The sequence below is a fragment of the Odocoileus virginianus genome, chromosome 20, assembly GCF_023699985.2.
Source record: "Odocoileus virginianus isolate 20LAN1187 ecotype Illinois chromosome 20, Ovbor_1.2, whole genome shotgun sequence".
In the NCBI taxonomy this organism is placed as follows: domain Eukaryota; kingdom Metazoa; phylum Chordata; class Mammalia; order Artiodactyla; family Cervidae; genus Odocoileus; species Odocoileus virginianus.
This window is the reverse complement of record NC_069693.1, coordinates 35,240,089-35,256,963: the sequence shown is the minus strand read 5'-3', so window position 1 is coordinate 35,256,963 and position 16,875 is coordinate 35,240,089. Positions and strand designations below refer to the sequence as shown.

Sequence of the window (16,875 nt, the reverse complement as noted above, 5' to 3'; positions counted from 1 at the left end):
TGGACATAGTTTAGAATCTTTACTTAGTCACACAACATCAAGAATCAGCTAGTTCCAGGGCCTTGCACGCTGTTCCATTAGTAGGGCTCTCCTCTCCCCACCCCCACCTGCCACACACTCCACAATGCATTATAATCACTTAGAATAGAATGTTTAAATGATATCTGTTCAATAAACTGTCCCTGTTTCTTAATGATGTTGGAAAAGGAAAAAGAAAAAACAAGAAGGCAACAGAATCCAAACTCTTTGCAAGCTGCTTGGTACCTATCTTCCCAGGGTGTTTTTGGTGAAATTTTGGCTGGGCCGAAATCTATATCAGTGAGGACAGAGGTTGCAGGACAGCTTTGGGCATCTATATTGGAGTAGAAAGAGAAACCAAACACAAGTCTGGCCACAAGTGGATTCGGCACATTTTTAGATGCAGTTAAAAATGTCACGGTGTGCATGAGGAGCAGGCAAAGGAGTTTTCTGTGGGAAGTAATGCCTGTAGGCAGAATAAACTGTCCAGTCTACTCTTGGGGAGGAGCACCCTGCGATGAGAACAGAGGAGCTAGGGGGCCTCAAGGAAGGTGTTGGTTCGGAAGATGGAGGAGACAATCTTGCCCGTGGCGTTGATAGTGCCTTCGCTGTCTGAGCTGGATTCAGAGTCGCTGCTCCCGGAGTAGGCACCCAGGCCCGGAAGGATGCCAATACAGACAGCTGCAGACGGGCAGTGGATGGAGGGACTGCTCAGGGAGGTGCTTCCCAGAGACACGCAGGACGGGGCTTCTGCAAAAAAGCAGGTGGGATTGTTACTTCAGCACCCTTTTCCAAAGTTGATGGCCTGCTTTCCATGTGTTGAGGGCTTCACGTTTGGAAGCCTCAAAACAACACTATGCAGTCAACACTATAGTCACACTCATCTCAAAGTTGTGCGCCTCGTTTGCAATTGAGAAAACTAAAGCCATAGCAGAGAACATTTTAAGACCATGTAGGATGTCACCAAGTAGCTGGGGCTCTTCTTGCCCAAGGAACCTCATGGCCTCACCTCTATGACAGAAAGCCTCAACCTAGAAAACACAGGACTTGAAGGTTAGAGGAAAAGTTAAGGACTCTCCTCCACCCCTTCTTCTTCCCTGTTTCAGTCTCATTTAATCACTAAAACAACCTGGTATGTAGGGATCCCCCACTTTGCTGATGAGGGAGGTCCAAAGACCCGCCTAAAGTTAAAGGCCACTTACAGTAGAAAACATTACACTAAGTCTAAATCAAAAGATAATGTTCTAAAATGTTCCCAGAGCCCACTGCACAGTACGGCTGAAGTTCAACTCATTGTCTCAGGCTGACAAGCATATTCCCTTCTAGGGTTTTGCCTTAGCAAGCCCCTAACACCTCATATAAATGCGAAAAGGATACACGGTTCCAAGTAGATGAAATGAGGAGTAAGTAAAAAAATACCACTGAGAAGCAGACGGAGATCTCAACCAGTCAGTACACAGAGTTCATCTGCTCATACAGGAATTACCAACAAGGAAAAAGCAAGCTGCTAAAGGTAAGCAATGTGAAAACATGGAGATGCAGAAAAGTGACATGAGAGTTGACAATGACTGCAGAAGAGGTGGTAACAAGGTTACAAGAAAACAGACAAATATTTACAATTAGTATCACAAAAGCTAACTTCTTTATGATATAAAAAGTTCTTCCAAAACCAACAAATCAACTAAATAGAAAAGCAGACAGAAGAGACACAAACAGTTCACCAAAAAAGAAACAAATGACTTTAAAGCATAAACAATATGTAAGGAGAAATAGGCACCTATATATGTTGCTGAGGGAATGTAGGACAATGTGGCCATGTTCTTCACACTTAAATGATATTCACGCAACACTGCTGATAACAGAAACCAAAAGGTGGATTAATAGAGGACCAATGTAAGGGACTAGTATCCAGCCATTATGAAGAGTAGAGCATCTCTGTGTGTTCTGGTATTCAATGATCTCAAAGATAAAATAACTTCATTCCACACTCTTTTGTCCTTTTTCTATTTGTTATTATGTGCATATGACTACCTAATTCACACAATTTTTAAGAAAGCCAAATGCAAAAATTCAAAGAGTATCCTAGGGTACTTAATTAGGAAGGACAGTCCGTCTAGCTCCATAACCCCTGTATTATAGCCAGGAAGGCTACAGAAGACTGATAGTTCTAATGTCTCTTTTCCCTATCCAATCCCCTGGGCACAGAGCAGGACAACACTCATAATGTGTGAGAATGCAGGAAAATGCATTAGAGAGTTTCATTGCAAATGGCTAGATTTTGGAGGTGGGAGTGGGAGTGAGGAGAATGTGAAAATTTAGGACATAATATCAAACTGTATCTCATTCATTACCTGAACATTCATTGTATTACTATGCTCACACATACAATGATACTTTCAGCATTCTGTGAGAAACTTTTGTTTAAAAAAAAACCCTGATATGTTAAAAAAGATGGTAAGGATAACCCTATATGCAAAACAGAAAAAGAGACACAGATGTACAGAACAGACTTTTGGACTCTGTGGGAGAAGGCGAGGGTGGGATGTTCTGAGAGAATAGCATTGAAACAAGTATACTATCAAGGGTGAAACAGATCGCCAGCCCAAGTTGGATGCTTGAGAGAAGTGCTCAGGGCTGGTGCACTGGGAAGACCCAGAGGGATGGGAAGGGGAGGGAGGCGGGAGGGGGGATCGGGATGGGGAACACATGTAAATTCATGGCTGATTCATGTCAATGTATGGCAAAAACCACTAAAAGTAATTAGCCTCCAACTAATAAAAATAAATGGAAAAAAAAAAAAAAAAAACCCTGATATGGTAAGGGCATGAATCAGTTACTTAGAAATGTAATTTGTGTGAAGCTATTCAGTGAGATGTGTCATTTTATTAAGTATTTCAAGGGTGAATTGAGTTTTCCGGTCTATCTTAGAAAAGAAGGGTCAAGTTCAGAGCACCTGTGGAGGACTAAAGCTGACCTAAAAGAAAGATGGAAGCCAGCCTCAGAAATATAACCAAATAATTGGGACCATGATGGCATTAGCAAAGTTTAAGTGAAAGGACCAAATCTCCCAATTATCTAGGAAGTTTCAAGAAAGAATAGAGATGGCAGCTCTAACAAATTTCATTCCAAAAGCAGTTAAATGCCCACAGAGAACAAGATGGTGCCCTTTGATCTCACCCATTTGGTGAAGTTTCCTGCCAACTTCTGCATTTGCAGGACCACATTATCATACTAAACTGACACTGAAAATTACTAATGGAGAACATTCTTGGGATTCAGACAGATGCGTGACATGAGAGTAGATGGGACCAACTTGTACATTCACTGGATCTGCTCAGAGCTTAAGCCAGCGCCTCCAGTGGGGAAGCCTAAATCTCCATAAGGACCACAGAGCTATCTTCTGGGGGACTCAAGGGACAAAGCTTTCTATTGACCAAGGTCAAGACTCTACAAAGTTTCAGGGGACAGCCTTCTCACCAGGCCTTAGCTCCTAGCAAGAGGATATTTCTTGTCCAGTTTCTAAAATAAGAATGAAAGGGTAGGAAAAGGGATTTAGAATAACAAAGAAAAGGTGGCTCTTAAATACAATCTGTCTGCCTTTAGAGTTTAAGGAAGCCCACATGTTTTCCCTTCCACTGACTGATGGAGATAGTTCCTATCAGTGTATAAGCACCAGATACAGGGCTCCCTGGTAACTAGTTGTAAAATATTTTAGATTTCTATGACACTATACACACAGTGTATATACTTACCCTATTTAAGCAGCCATAATTTAGCAAGTTTCTTATATATTAAAAAGATCCCAGTTAAAATGGAACTCTTACATCACTGATGAGGTATAATTTGGAATAACTTCTCAGCAGAGCAATTCAGCAATATTTATCTAAACTACAAATGTATATCTGACTCAATGAGTCTACTTCTAAGTATTTAACATGACATATTGTAAATGTGAAAAATGATCATGCAAAGGGTTATTTAATGAAACATCACACTAGAAAATGAACAAAAACAATTTAAAGGTTCATCAATAAAAAAACTAAATAAATACACTATGGTACAACCATACAATGGATTTCACAGCCTTAAATAGGAATAAAGAAGCTCTCTATGCGTAAGTATGCTATGACTCCCAAGGTAACTAAGCAACAAACAGAAGCATATGTTAATTAAGATAATGATGATGATAGGAAATGCGAAACAACATATGAAGTAATCTTACCAAAAAATCAACTTGAATTGATCAAGCTCTAGATCTAATTACCATTTTACACAAAACACAGGGTATAAAGGAATACCATGGGGATGCAATTAGCAAAACTAGAGGGTGAAAAACTCTACAAGATAGAGACCCAGTTTTTTTACAAGTAAAATATAAAGGAAACAAAAATAAAGAAAAAGGAAGAACCCACAGGTTAAATGAAACTTAAAAGACATACTAGTTTACTGTTAAGACGCTGTAAGATGGCAATATTCCCAAACTGATCTACAGATTTGAGCAATCTCTATAAAAATTCCAGCTGCCTTTTTCATAAAAATTGACTAGTTGATCCCCAAATTCAAACAGAAATGTAAGGGACCTCAAGTAGACAAAACTATCTTGAAAAAGAATAAACGTGGAGGACTAACACTTTCCAGTTTCAAAACTTCCTACGAGACTAGAGTGATCAAAACTGCATAGTTGGGGCTTCCCTGACAGTCCAGTGGTTAGGCCTCTGCGCCCTCACTGCTGAGGGCCCTTGTTTAATCCCTGGTCAGGAACTAAGATCCCACAAGCCGTGGAGCACAAACAAACAAGTCAAATGTGTGTGGTAACAGCATAAGAACAGCTATATAAATCAATGGAAGAGAAAAGACAGTCCAGAAACAAACCCATACATGTTGTTCAACTGATTTTCAACAAGTGTCACAACAATTCAGTGGAGGAAAGTCCTTTCAAAAAACTTGAGTCAAAAAACTAACACAAAATGGGTCAAAGATCAAAATGTAAGAGCTAAAACTATGAAACTCTTCAAAAAAATTTAAGTGTAAATCTTCATGACCATGAATTAGGCAATAGCTTCTTAGATATGACTCTTAAAAGTACAAGCAATCAAACAAAAATAAATTGATGGCATCAAAATGTAAAACTTTTGTGCTCCAAAGAACACTATCATGTGTTCTTTCTCTACAACCCACAAAAAGAGACAATATTTGTAAATCACCTCTCTTATAAGTAGTCTAGCATCCAGAACATAAAAAGAACTCTTATAACTCAGCAGTAAAAAGACAAATAAGCCAATTCTAAAGTAGGCTCAGGATATGAGTATATATTTCTCCAAAGAAGATAAACCAAAGGTCATTAAGTCCACAATGCCAACATCACTAGTCATTAGGGAAACTCCAATCAGAACTACAATAAAGTATCACACTTCATATCCACAGGATGGATATAAGAAAGACAGTAACAAGTGTTCTATTTTTCTTTTCTTCTTTTTTTGTGTGCCACATGACATGTGAGATCTTAGTTCCCTGACCAGGGATGGAACCCATGCCCCCTGTGTAGAAATGCAAAGTCTTAACCACCAGACCACCAGAGAAGTTTCTGTAATGAGTATTGATAAGGAAGTGAAGAAACCGGACCCTTACATATACTGCTGGTGGTATATAAAAATGGTGCAGTGACTGTGGAAAACAGTTTGGCAGTTCCTGAAAAAGTTAAGCATAGATTTACTATATGACCCAGCCAATTCCACAACTAGGTATATACCCAAGAGAATTAAAAATAGTTATTTACACAACATGGGCATGAATGTTCATAACAGCATGGGTCCTAAAAGACCAAATGTGAAAACAACTCAAATGTTCATCAACTGATGAGTGGACAAAAATGTGATGTATCATACAATGGGATATTATTCAGCTGTAAAAAGTACTGATACAAGCCACGGCATGAACTATGAAAACATGTTAAGTGAAAAGAAGTCAGACACAAAAGGTCATAGGTTGCATGATTCCATTTACATAAAATTTTCCAGAAAAGGCAAATCCAGAGAGACAGGAAGTAGACTGATGATTGCTAGTGGCTGGGGAGAGGGAAGAATGGGGAGTAACTGCTAATGGGCATGGGTGGGGCTTCATTTTTGGCATGACAAAAATGTTCTGGGATTAGACAGTGGTGATAAATACACATTATTAAAAACCACTAAACTGTCTCCTGTAAAAGGGTGAATTTTATGGTATGTGAATTATATCTGAATCATTTTTTAAAGCCATGTAAACCAAATACCATGTCTAATCCTTCCTTGGATACTGATTTTTAAAAAACCAATTGTCAGACCAGAATGCAAATGGCAGAGTAGCAGGACATGGAACTCACCTCTTCCCACAGATGTATCAAGAATGCATCTATAAATAGAACAATCTCACAGAACACCTACTGAACACTAACAGAAAATCTCAAACACCTGAAAGGACAAGACAGATTTCCAGGTAACCAGTTAGTACAAAAGGAAAACGAGAAGAAGCTGAACAGGTCCTGCATCCCTGGGAGGGAGCTGAATGAGAAAAGAAGTTCCTGCACCCTGGGAAGTCCCCTCACCGGCAAGGAGGTCACCTGGGACCAAAAAGAGGCTCAGAGGAAAGCACAACAACCAGTTAGTGGCAGGCAGGAGAGAGACTTACAGAGATGGTCTGTGCCACCATCCTGTATGCTCTAGCCTAGACACAAGTCTGCTGATATGGATGGGAGTTGGGTGTTGGAATGCAGGCTTCAGAGGACAGACCCAGGGAGAGGACTGCTGTTGACTGTGCAGAGACAGCTTGTAGGGGGTAAAGTGTAGGGCACAAAAACCAGGAGTGTAACCAGAAGAAGCCTAGGCCACCAGAGAAGCTAAGCACCACTGTTAATCAGCAGGTGAAAGAGAGGGGTGGAGTTGCCACTGCAGCCTCTTTCCCCACTTGCCGGCTCCTACTTCCTCTCGCTCCAGGAGAGGCCCCCCAGGCAGGCTCCAGCGCTCTGGCCACTGCCTCAGCAGCCCTGGGAGTAGACGTTAGTGGGTTACCCACCAACAGAGGTGGGGCTGAAATCACAGCTGAGCCTCCAGGGACCATGGGACTTAGAAAGCAGAGCTGAAATCTCTCACCACAGCTGCACAAACCACAGATTTACACCTCCACGGCTGGCTTTGTGAATTCAGTGTCTGCGGAACATCTGAATAGACAACTGATGCTCCTGAGACCAGGACAGGCTAGGGTCTGAGCTGCCTCCACAGCTCCCGCAGAGGGTCCAGATGTGCAAATACTGCAGTCCTGGGACCTGACTTCAGTGGATCTGCATTGGTGGCTTTGTGAAAACAAAGCCTGCGAGGAACCAGGGCTGACTGCCAGGACACCCACAGAGGACACCCACAGTTGAGGTGGGGCAGAGTCGTGCCAATGACAGTGTATTTGTGAGCCCACACAACAGGTGAAAAGTGACACAGCAGAGCACACACACAGGTGATCAGCTCTAAGAGAGAATACTCAGTGACTCCTCTCCCAGTGGGAACATTCTAATCCCACATACCTCATACCACAGATCAGAAATGCAGCTCAGTGGGCTTTCCCTGATCCACCCGACAATACCAAGGCCAAGGGTTTGATCTCTGGTTTGGGAAGATCCCACATATCACAGGGCAACTAAGCCCACGTGCCACATCTACTGAGCCCGAGAGCTGCAAAGACTGATGCTCACGCGTCTTAGAGCTGGTGCTCCACAACAAGAGAAGCCACTGCAATGAGCAGCCCGTGTACCACAACTAGAGAGTAGCCCCATCTCACCACAATTAGAGAAAGCCCATTCACAGCAATAAAGACCCGACACAGCCAAAAATAAGATAAATAAATAGATTTTTAAAAAGAAATGCAGCTCAGAAATAGAGCTGGGGGCTTCTACTCCAACAACTAGGGAGCAGATCCTGCCCCAGACAGGGCAGTGACAGCCAGAGAGCAAAAGGGAGGCCACGCTCAATATCCAGTGCAGGCTCCAATCACCACAATATCAACCACACCTCCTCTCAAGGGGACAACGGCCAGAATACAATAAGGAAAAGAGGTGGCGGGCATCCATACTATAAAAACAGTTCTCACATCAAAAAAAATTAAACCCATGCAAGCTACAAAGGGTCATTCCCATATAAAAATAGGCCTCCAAGACTACAGTAGGTAATTGCTTCTCCTAAACTCATAGAGCAAGAGAAATGTAAGTAAAATGAGGAAGCAGAGGAATCACTCCCAATTAAAGATCAAGAGAATTCTCCTTAAAAGAACAAACAATGAAACAGACCTCTTCAGTCTGATAGACACCAAATTCAAAAAGGAGATAATGAAAACATTGAAGGAATTAAGAATATCAACAAAAATATAGATTACTATAAAAAGGAACTAGAAACTACGAGGAGCTAAGAAAAATTAGAGAATTCATTTGACGAGATAAAAGCTGAACTAAAGGCTATGAAAAGCAGAATGAATAATGCAGAAAAATGAATGTGATTTAGAAGAAAAAATAATGGAAATCACTCAATTAGAACTGCAAATTAAAAAAAAAGAAAGCAATTTAAGAGACCTATGGGATAATGCCAATCAAGGCGTAATAGGGATCCCACAAGGAGAAGAAAAAGAAAAGGAGATTAAAAATGTACTTGAAGAAATTATGGCTGAAAACTTCCCAAACCAGAAGAAAAAAAAAAAAAGATATCCAGATACAGGAAGCACAGAGGGTCCCAAACAAGATAAACCCAAACAGACCTACATTAAGACGTATTATAATAAAAAATAGCATAAGTTGAAGATAAAAAGAGGATTCTCAAGGCAGCAAGAGGAAAATAAAATTAATTACAAGGGAACACCTATAAGGCTATCAGCTAATTTCTCTACACAAACAATGCAGGCCAAAAGGGAATGGCAAGATATATTCAAACTCCTGAAAAGGAAATATCTGCAACCTAGGATATTCAACCCAGCCAAGATTATCATTCAGAACAGAGGGAGAGAAGAATTTCTCAGATAAGCAAAAAGTAAAAGAATACAACAATACTAAACCTATCTTAAAAAAAGAAATATTGAAAGGTCAGCTCTAAATAGAAAAGTACTAAGGATCTACAGGGAGGAGAAAATCACAATGGGAAATAAATCACTTAAGTAAGACATTACACAGATTTTAAAAAATTTAAAACTTTCTCTGAAAACAATGATAACCACAATAAGCAGCAAAAGGATGACCATGAAGATGCAAAAGAGGACATCAAAATCATAGAATGTGGAAGAGGAAAGTAAGAAAACTTGGTTTTTTTTTTTTTTTTTACAATGTGTTTGAGCCTACATGACTACCAGTCTAAAGTAGATAAAGGAAGGGGTTAACATACTTGAAAAACAGGGCAACCACAAATCAAAAACCTACAAACAGATTCACAAAATCCAAAAAGAAGAGAACATAAGCATAATGGACAAAAGAAAAAACAAAAAAGATGAAGAAGAAATAAAATCAACAGGAAAACAAAGTTTAAAATGGCAATGAATACGTATCTATCAATAATTAAATGTCAGTGAATAAGTGCTCTATCAAAAGACACAGAGTGGCAGACTGGATTAAAAAAACAAAAGCCTACAGCATGCTGCCTACAAGAGACTCACTTTAGGTCAAAGGACACTCACAGATTAAAAGTGAAGAAATGGAAAAAATTATTTCATGCAAATGTGAAATGACAAGAAAGCAAGGGTAGCAATACTTATATCAGACAAAATAGACTTTAAAACAAAGGCTATAAACAAAGATAAAGGACACTATATAATGATAAATGGATCAATATAAGGAGAGGATATTACACTTGTCAACATGTATGCACCCAATATAGGAGCACCCAAATACATAAAACAAATAACATAAAAAGGGAGAAATTGATAGGAATACAGTAATAGTAGGAGACTTTAACACCCCGCTCAACATCAATGGACAGATCTTTGAGACAGAAAAGGCAACAGAGATTCTAAATGATACAACAGAACATTTAGACTTAATTGATATCTTCAGGACATTACATCCCTCCAAAGCAGAATACACATTCTTTTCAAGCCCACATAGAACATTCTCTAGGATTAAACACAAAAAAGCTTAAACAAATTTAAGAGTATAGAAATTACTTCAAGCATCTTTTCTGACCACAAGGGTATATAAAACTAAAAACCAACCACAGAAAAAGAAACAAGAAAAAAAATTACAGGAAGGCTACACAACATGACTAAAAAACCAATGGATCAACAAAGAAATCAAGGAAGAAATTAAAGAAATATCTTGAGGCAAATAAGAATGAAAACACAACCACACAAAATCCATGGGATGCAGTAAAAGCAGTTCTTAGAAAGTTCATAGCAATATAGGCCTTCAAGACAAGAAAAATCTAACAGCCTAACCTACCACCTAAAAGAATGTGAGTGAGAACAAACAAAACTTCAGTCAGCAGAAGGAAGAAGATAATAGAGATCAGACAGGGAATAAATAAAAGAGATTTAAAAATAGAAGAAAAAAATCAATAAAACCAAGAGCTGGTTCTTTGAAAGGGTAAACAAAATTGACAAACCTCTGGGCAGGCTCAACTAGACAAAAATAGAGAAGACCCAAATAAACAAATAAGAAATAAAAGAGGAGAAATCACAACAGATACCACAAAAATACAAAAAAACCATAAGAGAATACTATGAACAATTAGATGCCAACAAATTTGACAACCTCAAAGAAATGGACAACTTTCTAGAAACATATACAGTCCACCAAAACTGAACCGAGAAGAAACAGATAACTTGAACAGACCAATCACTAGAAATGAAACCGAATCTGTAATAATAAAAACTCCCTACAAACAAAAGTCCAGAACCATACAACTTCACTGGGGAATTCTACAAACATACAAAGAAAAACTTACACCTATCCTTCTCAAACTCTTCCAAAAGACTGAGGAGGAAAGACTACTACCAAAGACATCTATGAAGCCATCATCCTGATACCAAAACAAGACAAAGACACTACCAAGAAAGAAAGTTATAGGTCAATAACTTTGATGAATATAGACACAAAAATTCTCAAACTAGCAAACAGAATCCAAAAACACATAAAAAAGGTCATACACCACGACTCAAGTTGAATTCATTCCAGGGTCATGACAATGGTTCAGTGTATTGAAAACAACGTGATACACCACACCAACAAAAGAGGACAAAACCAACATGATCATCTCAATAGATGCAGAAAATGTATTTGATAAAAATCAACATCCATTCATGATGAAAACCCTTGCAAAAGTGAGTATAGAAAGAACATATCTCAACATAATAAAATGATTTTATGACAAACCCACAGCCAATATAATATTCAATGGTAAAAGCTGAAAGCCTTTCTGCTAAAATCTGGAACAAGACAAGGATACCCACTCTCACCACTTCTCTTCAACACAGTATTGAAAGTCTTAGCCACAGCAAATTAGAAACTAAGATCCCACAAGTCATGTGGCATAGCCAAAATAAAAAATAAGAAAATAAAACTTTCTTTAAAAAAGAAAATTGGACACGTTAAAAATTGAATGTACATGATGGGGTTCATCATACTATTACCTCAATATCTAAATATGTTTTAAGTTAGCTATAATAAAACTTTTTTTAAAAAAGAGCATATTTGTTAATTGTCTATACACACATAGAATAATCTGGATATACACATATATCCAGATATATATGTAAAAAATGTACTTCCCTCTGGGAAGGAAAATTGGATGGAAGAGGACATATAGGGAGAAGGAAAGCTCTTCACTGAAGATCCTTTTCACAAGTAAATTCTAGAGCAAAAAGGTATCAGCAACAGCCCACCATTACTGGACTTCAGTGGATATGTATTTTAAAATACCCATTAATTTTTGAAAGAAAAAATATATTTTAAAGCATCTTTTTTTAAAAGAGAAATAAATGTAAGCCCTGTTTCAATGATGACCATTTGAGTTCAGCTCAAAGTCTCAATTCCACAGGAAGTCAGAAGAACTGAAAACACTCTTGAATTTCTTATCCCTGATTCAGTCATGAGTGATACTCTCACTTATAACTTGGTGCCACTTAATACAGTACCAGATTTGATCACATGAAAGAAACCACCAAAGAAAGTGTACTCTTTGTAAACTATTTAGCCTCTTGGTCCAATCCAATCCAATCCAACCAACAGAAGGAGTCAGGCATTCTACCTCTCACTGGTAGCCAGCCAGGTGAAATGAAGAAACTTGACATTTAAGGGAGAAAGAGAAAAACCCTTTGTGAGGAGAGGTTGGTATCACCAGGGCTTTGGCATTGTTAGCACTCCTGAGAGAACACAACTGTCATTTATCAGTTCCATGGTTTCTAACATATTACTTTGGTGGGCAGCTGATACAACCCTAGGTTTAAATCCTGCATGGTTTAAACTGGCTTAGTAAGTTTAGGTAGGTTTGCTTGGGGATACACGCGTTCCTTCACAGATACAATGCATTCCAGCCTTTTATCACGGTTCATGTGTATGATGGGTAAAGAATGACATGAAAGCTACCACCCACCTTGATTCTTATCATCTGGGTCAGGGTCCGATTTCAGTCTTTTCACACTGTTTCCACTGTCTGAACTGTAACAAACAAACAAACAAAATATGTGATTTGAGCTAGATCGAATCTTAGGGATCAAAGCTTTGGGAATCAGGAGCTCCAAAACCATTTTATATGGGTTTTAGGTAGCCTCAAGGAGCTGAGATGATCTAAAAAGTCTTCATTTCAGCTTCTTAATCTCCTTCCAATTATATTATTTTTTTAAAATCTATTTTTTAATTCAAGGACAATTGCTTTAGAGAACAATTAAATTTTTGTTGTAAAGAATTTAAACCTCTGACCAATTCAAGGGGTGAAGTATTACATCCTCAACTATCACTTAAACATCAGATTCTTTATTGTCATCATTCATCTTGGTTAGAACCACAGATCGATTTCAAGAATATCTGGACATGTTTATAAATGACAAAAATGTAGTTATTAAAGACTAAAGGAAATATCTTTAGTGACATCCTAGAGAGTCTGAACGTCACCCAAAATACCTTCACTAAAAGATTATCTAAAGAATGTACTTCTCTCACCACGCAGCTCAGAAAATGCACAATGTTCTCCAGGTCCAGCATTACTACTAATATATGTAGTGTTTGTAAATTTGTACCTATTAAACAATTTAGGACAGTGAGAAAAAAAATGCAATTCAAAGAGGAAGAAAATAGTTCTAGAAGGAAGGCCTTAATCCCAAAAGGAAGAGATGGTGAACAAAGAAACTGGCCAATACAAATCTAAACATTGTCTCTATAAAAAAAACATCTAATTTGTGGTATTAAACATGACCACACTAAAGTCCTGGACAGGGAAGGAAGAAGGTTATTATGGCTAAAAGTTCTAAGATCTATGGATAATTTTGCAGGCAAGTAAGACAGCTATTTACTTTATGGTTTTGCTAAGTAGTCCTGGTAAATTGCCAACTTAAGGCACAAAAGAACAGAAACAGAATACATAAATCCGAACTAACAGAAAGAAAAAAAAAGAATTAAAAATTTTACAATTATAATCAAAATTTTAATAAAAAGAATATAACGAAAAGAGTTTTCAAGTAAAAGACAAATAACATTAGACAGTAGAAACTGCAGAGCTCCTTGGTGGCCTAGTGGTTAGGATTCCAGGCTTTCACTGCCATGGTCCACATTCAGTCCCTGGTCTGGGAACTGAGATCCTGCAAGTCACATGGGATGATCAAAAAATTATTTTTAGAAAAGACAGTAAAAACTATACAAAAAAATCCTAGTAAGTCCAAGCCTACCTATAAAGAGAGTTTAACAGATGATTTCAAGTCAGCTATTTATGATTAACTAAAAACTTAACAGAAGCAAAACAAACAACTTATGACATAGAAATATTTACAGTAAAGGAATGGAAAAAGAGTTAGCATAGCTAATACTAACCCAAAGAAGGCTGGGGCACCTATATTAAGAAAACAGACTTTAAAACCAGAAGTATTACAAGGGATAAGAAGGTTAGTTTATAATGAAACAAAGTTTAAATCACTACAAAGAAATAACAATCCCAAACATCTATGCTTCTAATTAAAGAGCTTAAAAATATATTCAATAGACTCTGAAGAAAAATCGAGAAATCATTACAATAATGGGAGATTTCAGAATACTCCCCTCAAGGACTAAGAGAACAAGCACACAAAGACACAGAAGATCTGAACAATACAATCCACAAGTTTGTTTTGCTGTACCTACATACAACCCAGAAAAATCACATAACACAAATTCTCCTTAACTTGGAACATTCACAAAAATTAATCTCAGGAAAAGATCACAAAGCAAAGCTAAGTAATTTCAAAAGAATTAGTAAACATAAACCACAATGCAATTAAGGCAGAAATTGATAACAAAAGAAAGATTATATTTCAGAGACTCTAGGCCATCACTGATTACAGGTATTAAAATGTGGGGGGAAGAAGGTTCATCTTGGAACCAATGAAATATGGTTAAGTTACCTCAGTATCTTGATGTATCTCAGTGTATCCCAGTGGTGATGGACAGGGAAGCCTGGCATGCTGCAGTCCATGGGGTTGCAAAGAGTCGGACACGACTGAGCGACTGAACTGAACTACCTCAGGATGTTTGGAATAAATGTCTCTAAGTCATGAGTCAAGAAAGAAATCAAAATGGATATTTAAAAATACTTACTTGGAAACAGAAAATTGTATACAATGAAAGGTGAGGAAAAACTATAGCTTTAGATGCCTATAACTGAAAAGAAGAGCTGAAAATTAATTACTTTGGTATCTGACAGTTGTTTGTAACAGAAATAATAAAAGTGTAAACTTGAGAAAGTAAAGAATATTTCAAAGAAAGAATGCAGAAGACATTAAAGAGCAAAAATAATAAGAACTAAATTCAAAAGGCCTTTGAAAAGGCTAATAAAACAGAGACTACCTTCTCAAGAAAATAGTCAAAATAAGAATAAAAGTACAACTTTTCAATATTTGGGGTGAAAAGGGGACAAAAGCAGTTAGAAAAATAAAGAATACTGACAATTTAGCTAATGCATTTGAAAAAAGACAAAATGAACAAATTCCCAGAAAATACAACTAAAAAAACTGACTCAAAAAGATTTGGAGAAAGGTAGATAGTCGTATAGTCACAAAATAAAAAAGAGGGGCCCAAAGTGATTTAATGAGTTCTACAAAACCTTTGTAAAAAAACACTACTATCTTATACAAACTCCTCTAGAAAACAGAAAAAGAAAGAACACTCCCTAAATCATTCTGTGAAGTTAGGTTTAATTTTCACATCAAAATCAGATAAAGTGGGGGAAAAAAGTACAGGCCAGTCTCAATCTTGATAAAAAATGCAACAACCTATACAAAACATTAGCAAACCAAATCCAGCAAAGTTTAAAAAAAAAGAAGAAAATATATCACTGCAAATTGGGTTTATCACCAAGAGCGCAACATCAGAAAGATCTTTATTTTTTCACTCTAACAGTAAAAAAGAAAATTTTATCAATTCAAAAGCAGGAAAAAACTGACAAGATTTAATAATTCATGGCTACAAACAAAACAAAACCCTCTTAAACTAGGAACAGAACTACAAATACCATCCTTAGCAGTGAAAAGTTATAAGCATTCGGTTTAATATTTAGAGATAAAACAAGGATGTGCACAGTAACTGTTCTAGTATTTTGCTGATAGTCCCAACCAGCTCAATAAGAAAAAGGAATTAAAAGGTATAAGGAAAAAACTGTCATCATTTAGTGACTTTCTACAAAGGAATTTCAGAGAATCTACCAATAAATTATTACAGTTGATAAGAATTATTAGTAAAGTTAATAAAAGTTGGGTAGCTGGATAAAAATATACTAAAATCAACTGCATTTTTATTTACCAGCAACAAAAAAATATAAAATACCTAGGAATAAATCTAATCAAGGACATGTACAACATCTTTGAAAAAAAACAACAAAACTCTTAAGACTTTAGTGAATGACTTTAACTGAAGCGAACAAACAAATGTAGATATAAACCATGAATAAAGGCTCAAAAATATAAAGATCTGATCTCCCCATAAATTTAACAAGCAATTTAATAACATTTCAATAAAAATCCCAATAGGGACTGTTAAAGAACTTAAAACTACATCTAAAATTTATATAGAAGAATGAAGTGGCCAAAAATAGACAAGACATCCCTAAGAAGAATGTACCTTATATCAAAAAAATATATTCTGAGGATATAATGTACATTATGATGACTATAGTTAATGATATAGTATTGTATATTTGAAAGCTGCTAAGAGTAGATCTTAGAAGTTCTCATCACAAGAAAAAAGTGTATAACTATGTATGATGCAAACTATGTGTAACTATCTCAACTAGACTTATCGTGGCCATCATTTCACTATATATACATATATATTATCAAAATATTATGTTGCATATTTGAAACTGTTATACATCAATTATATATCAGTTTTTTAAAACCAACCATCTTAAAATTAAATGTATTTGACCACTTTAAAATTAAAAAGATAAGCTATAAACTGTAGGAAAAAATGTTTAAAAAAAAAAAAAGCCTGTGAATCAGTAAGAAAATTACAAATAACCGAGTAAAAAAATGGCAATATAAATCAACAGATCTTTTAGGACAATGGGACACATGAATGGCAAACCAACATATAAAATGTCAAATAAATAAATAAATAAAATAAAATGTCAACTACATTTGCTAACAGGGGAATGCAAATTAAGACCATAAGGAGATACTATTTTA

General features: G+C 36.9%; 1 protein-coding gene across 4 annotated transcripts in view; it reads right to left on the bottom strand.

The window, feature by feature from the left end:
• The window catches only part of PSME3IP1 (proteasome activator subunit 3 interacting protein 1), a 35,266-nt gene continuing 18,391 nt past the window's right edge, over window positions 1-16,875 (bottom strand). For all 4 annotated transcript variants that reach the window (XM_020903798.2, XM_020903800.2, XM_020903803.2 and 1 more), the window contains 2 exons: window positions 12,603-12,667; window positions 1-768 (listed from right to left, as the gene is read on the bottom strand). In XM_020903798.2, the coding sequence (XP_020759457.1) occupies window positions 551-768; window positions 12,603-12,667 (283 nt within the window). In that variant the 3' untranslated portion in view covers window positions 1-550. The remainder of the gene's footprint in view (window positions 769-12,602; window positions 12,668-16,875) is intronic.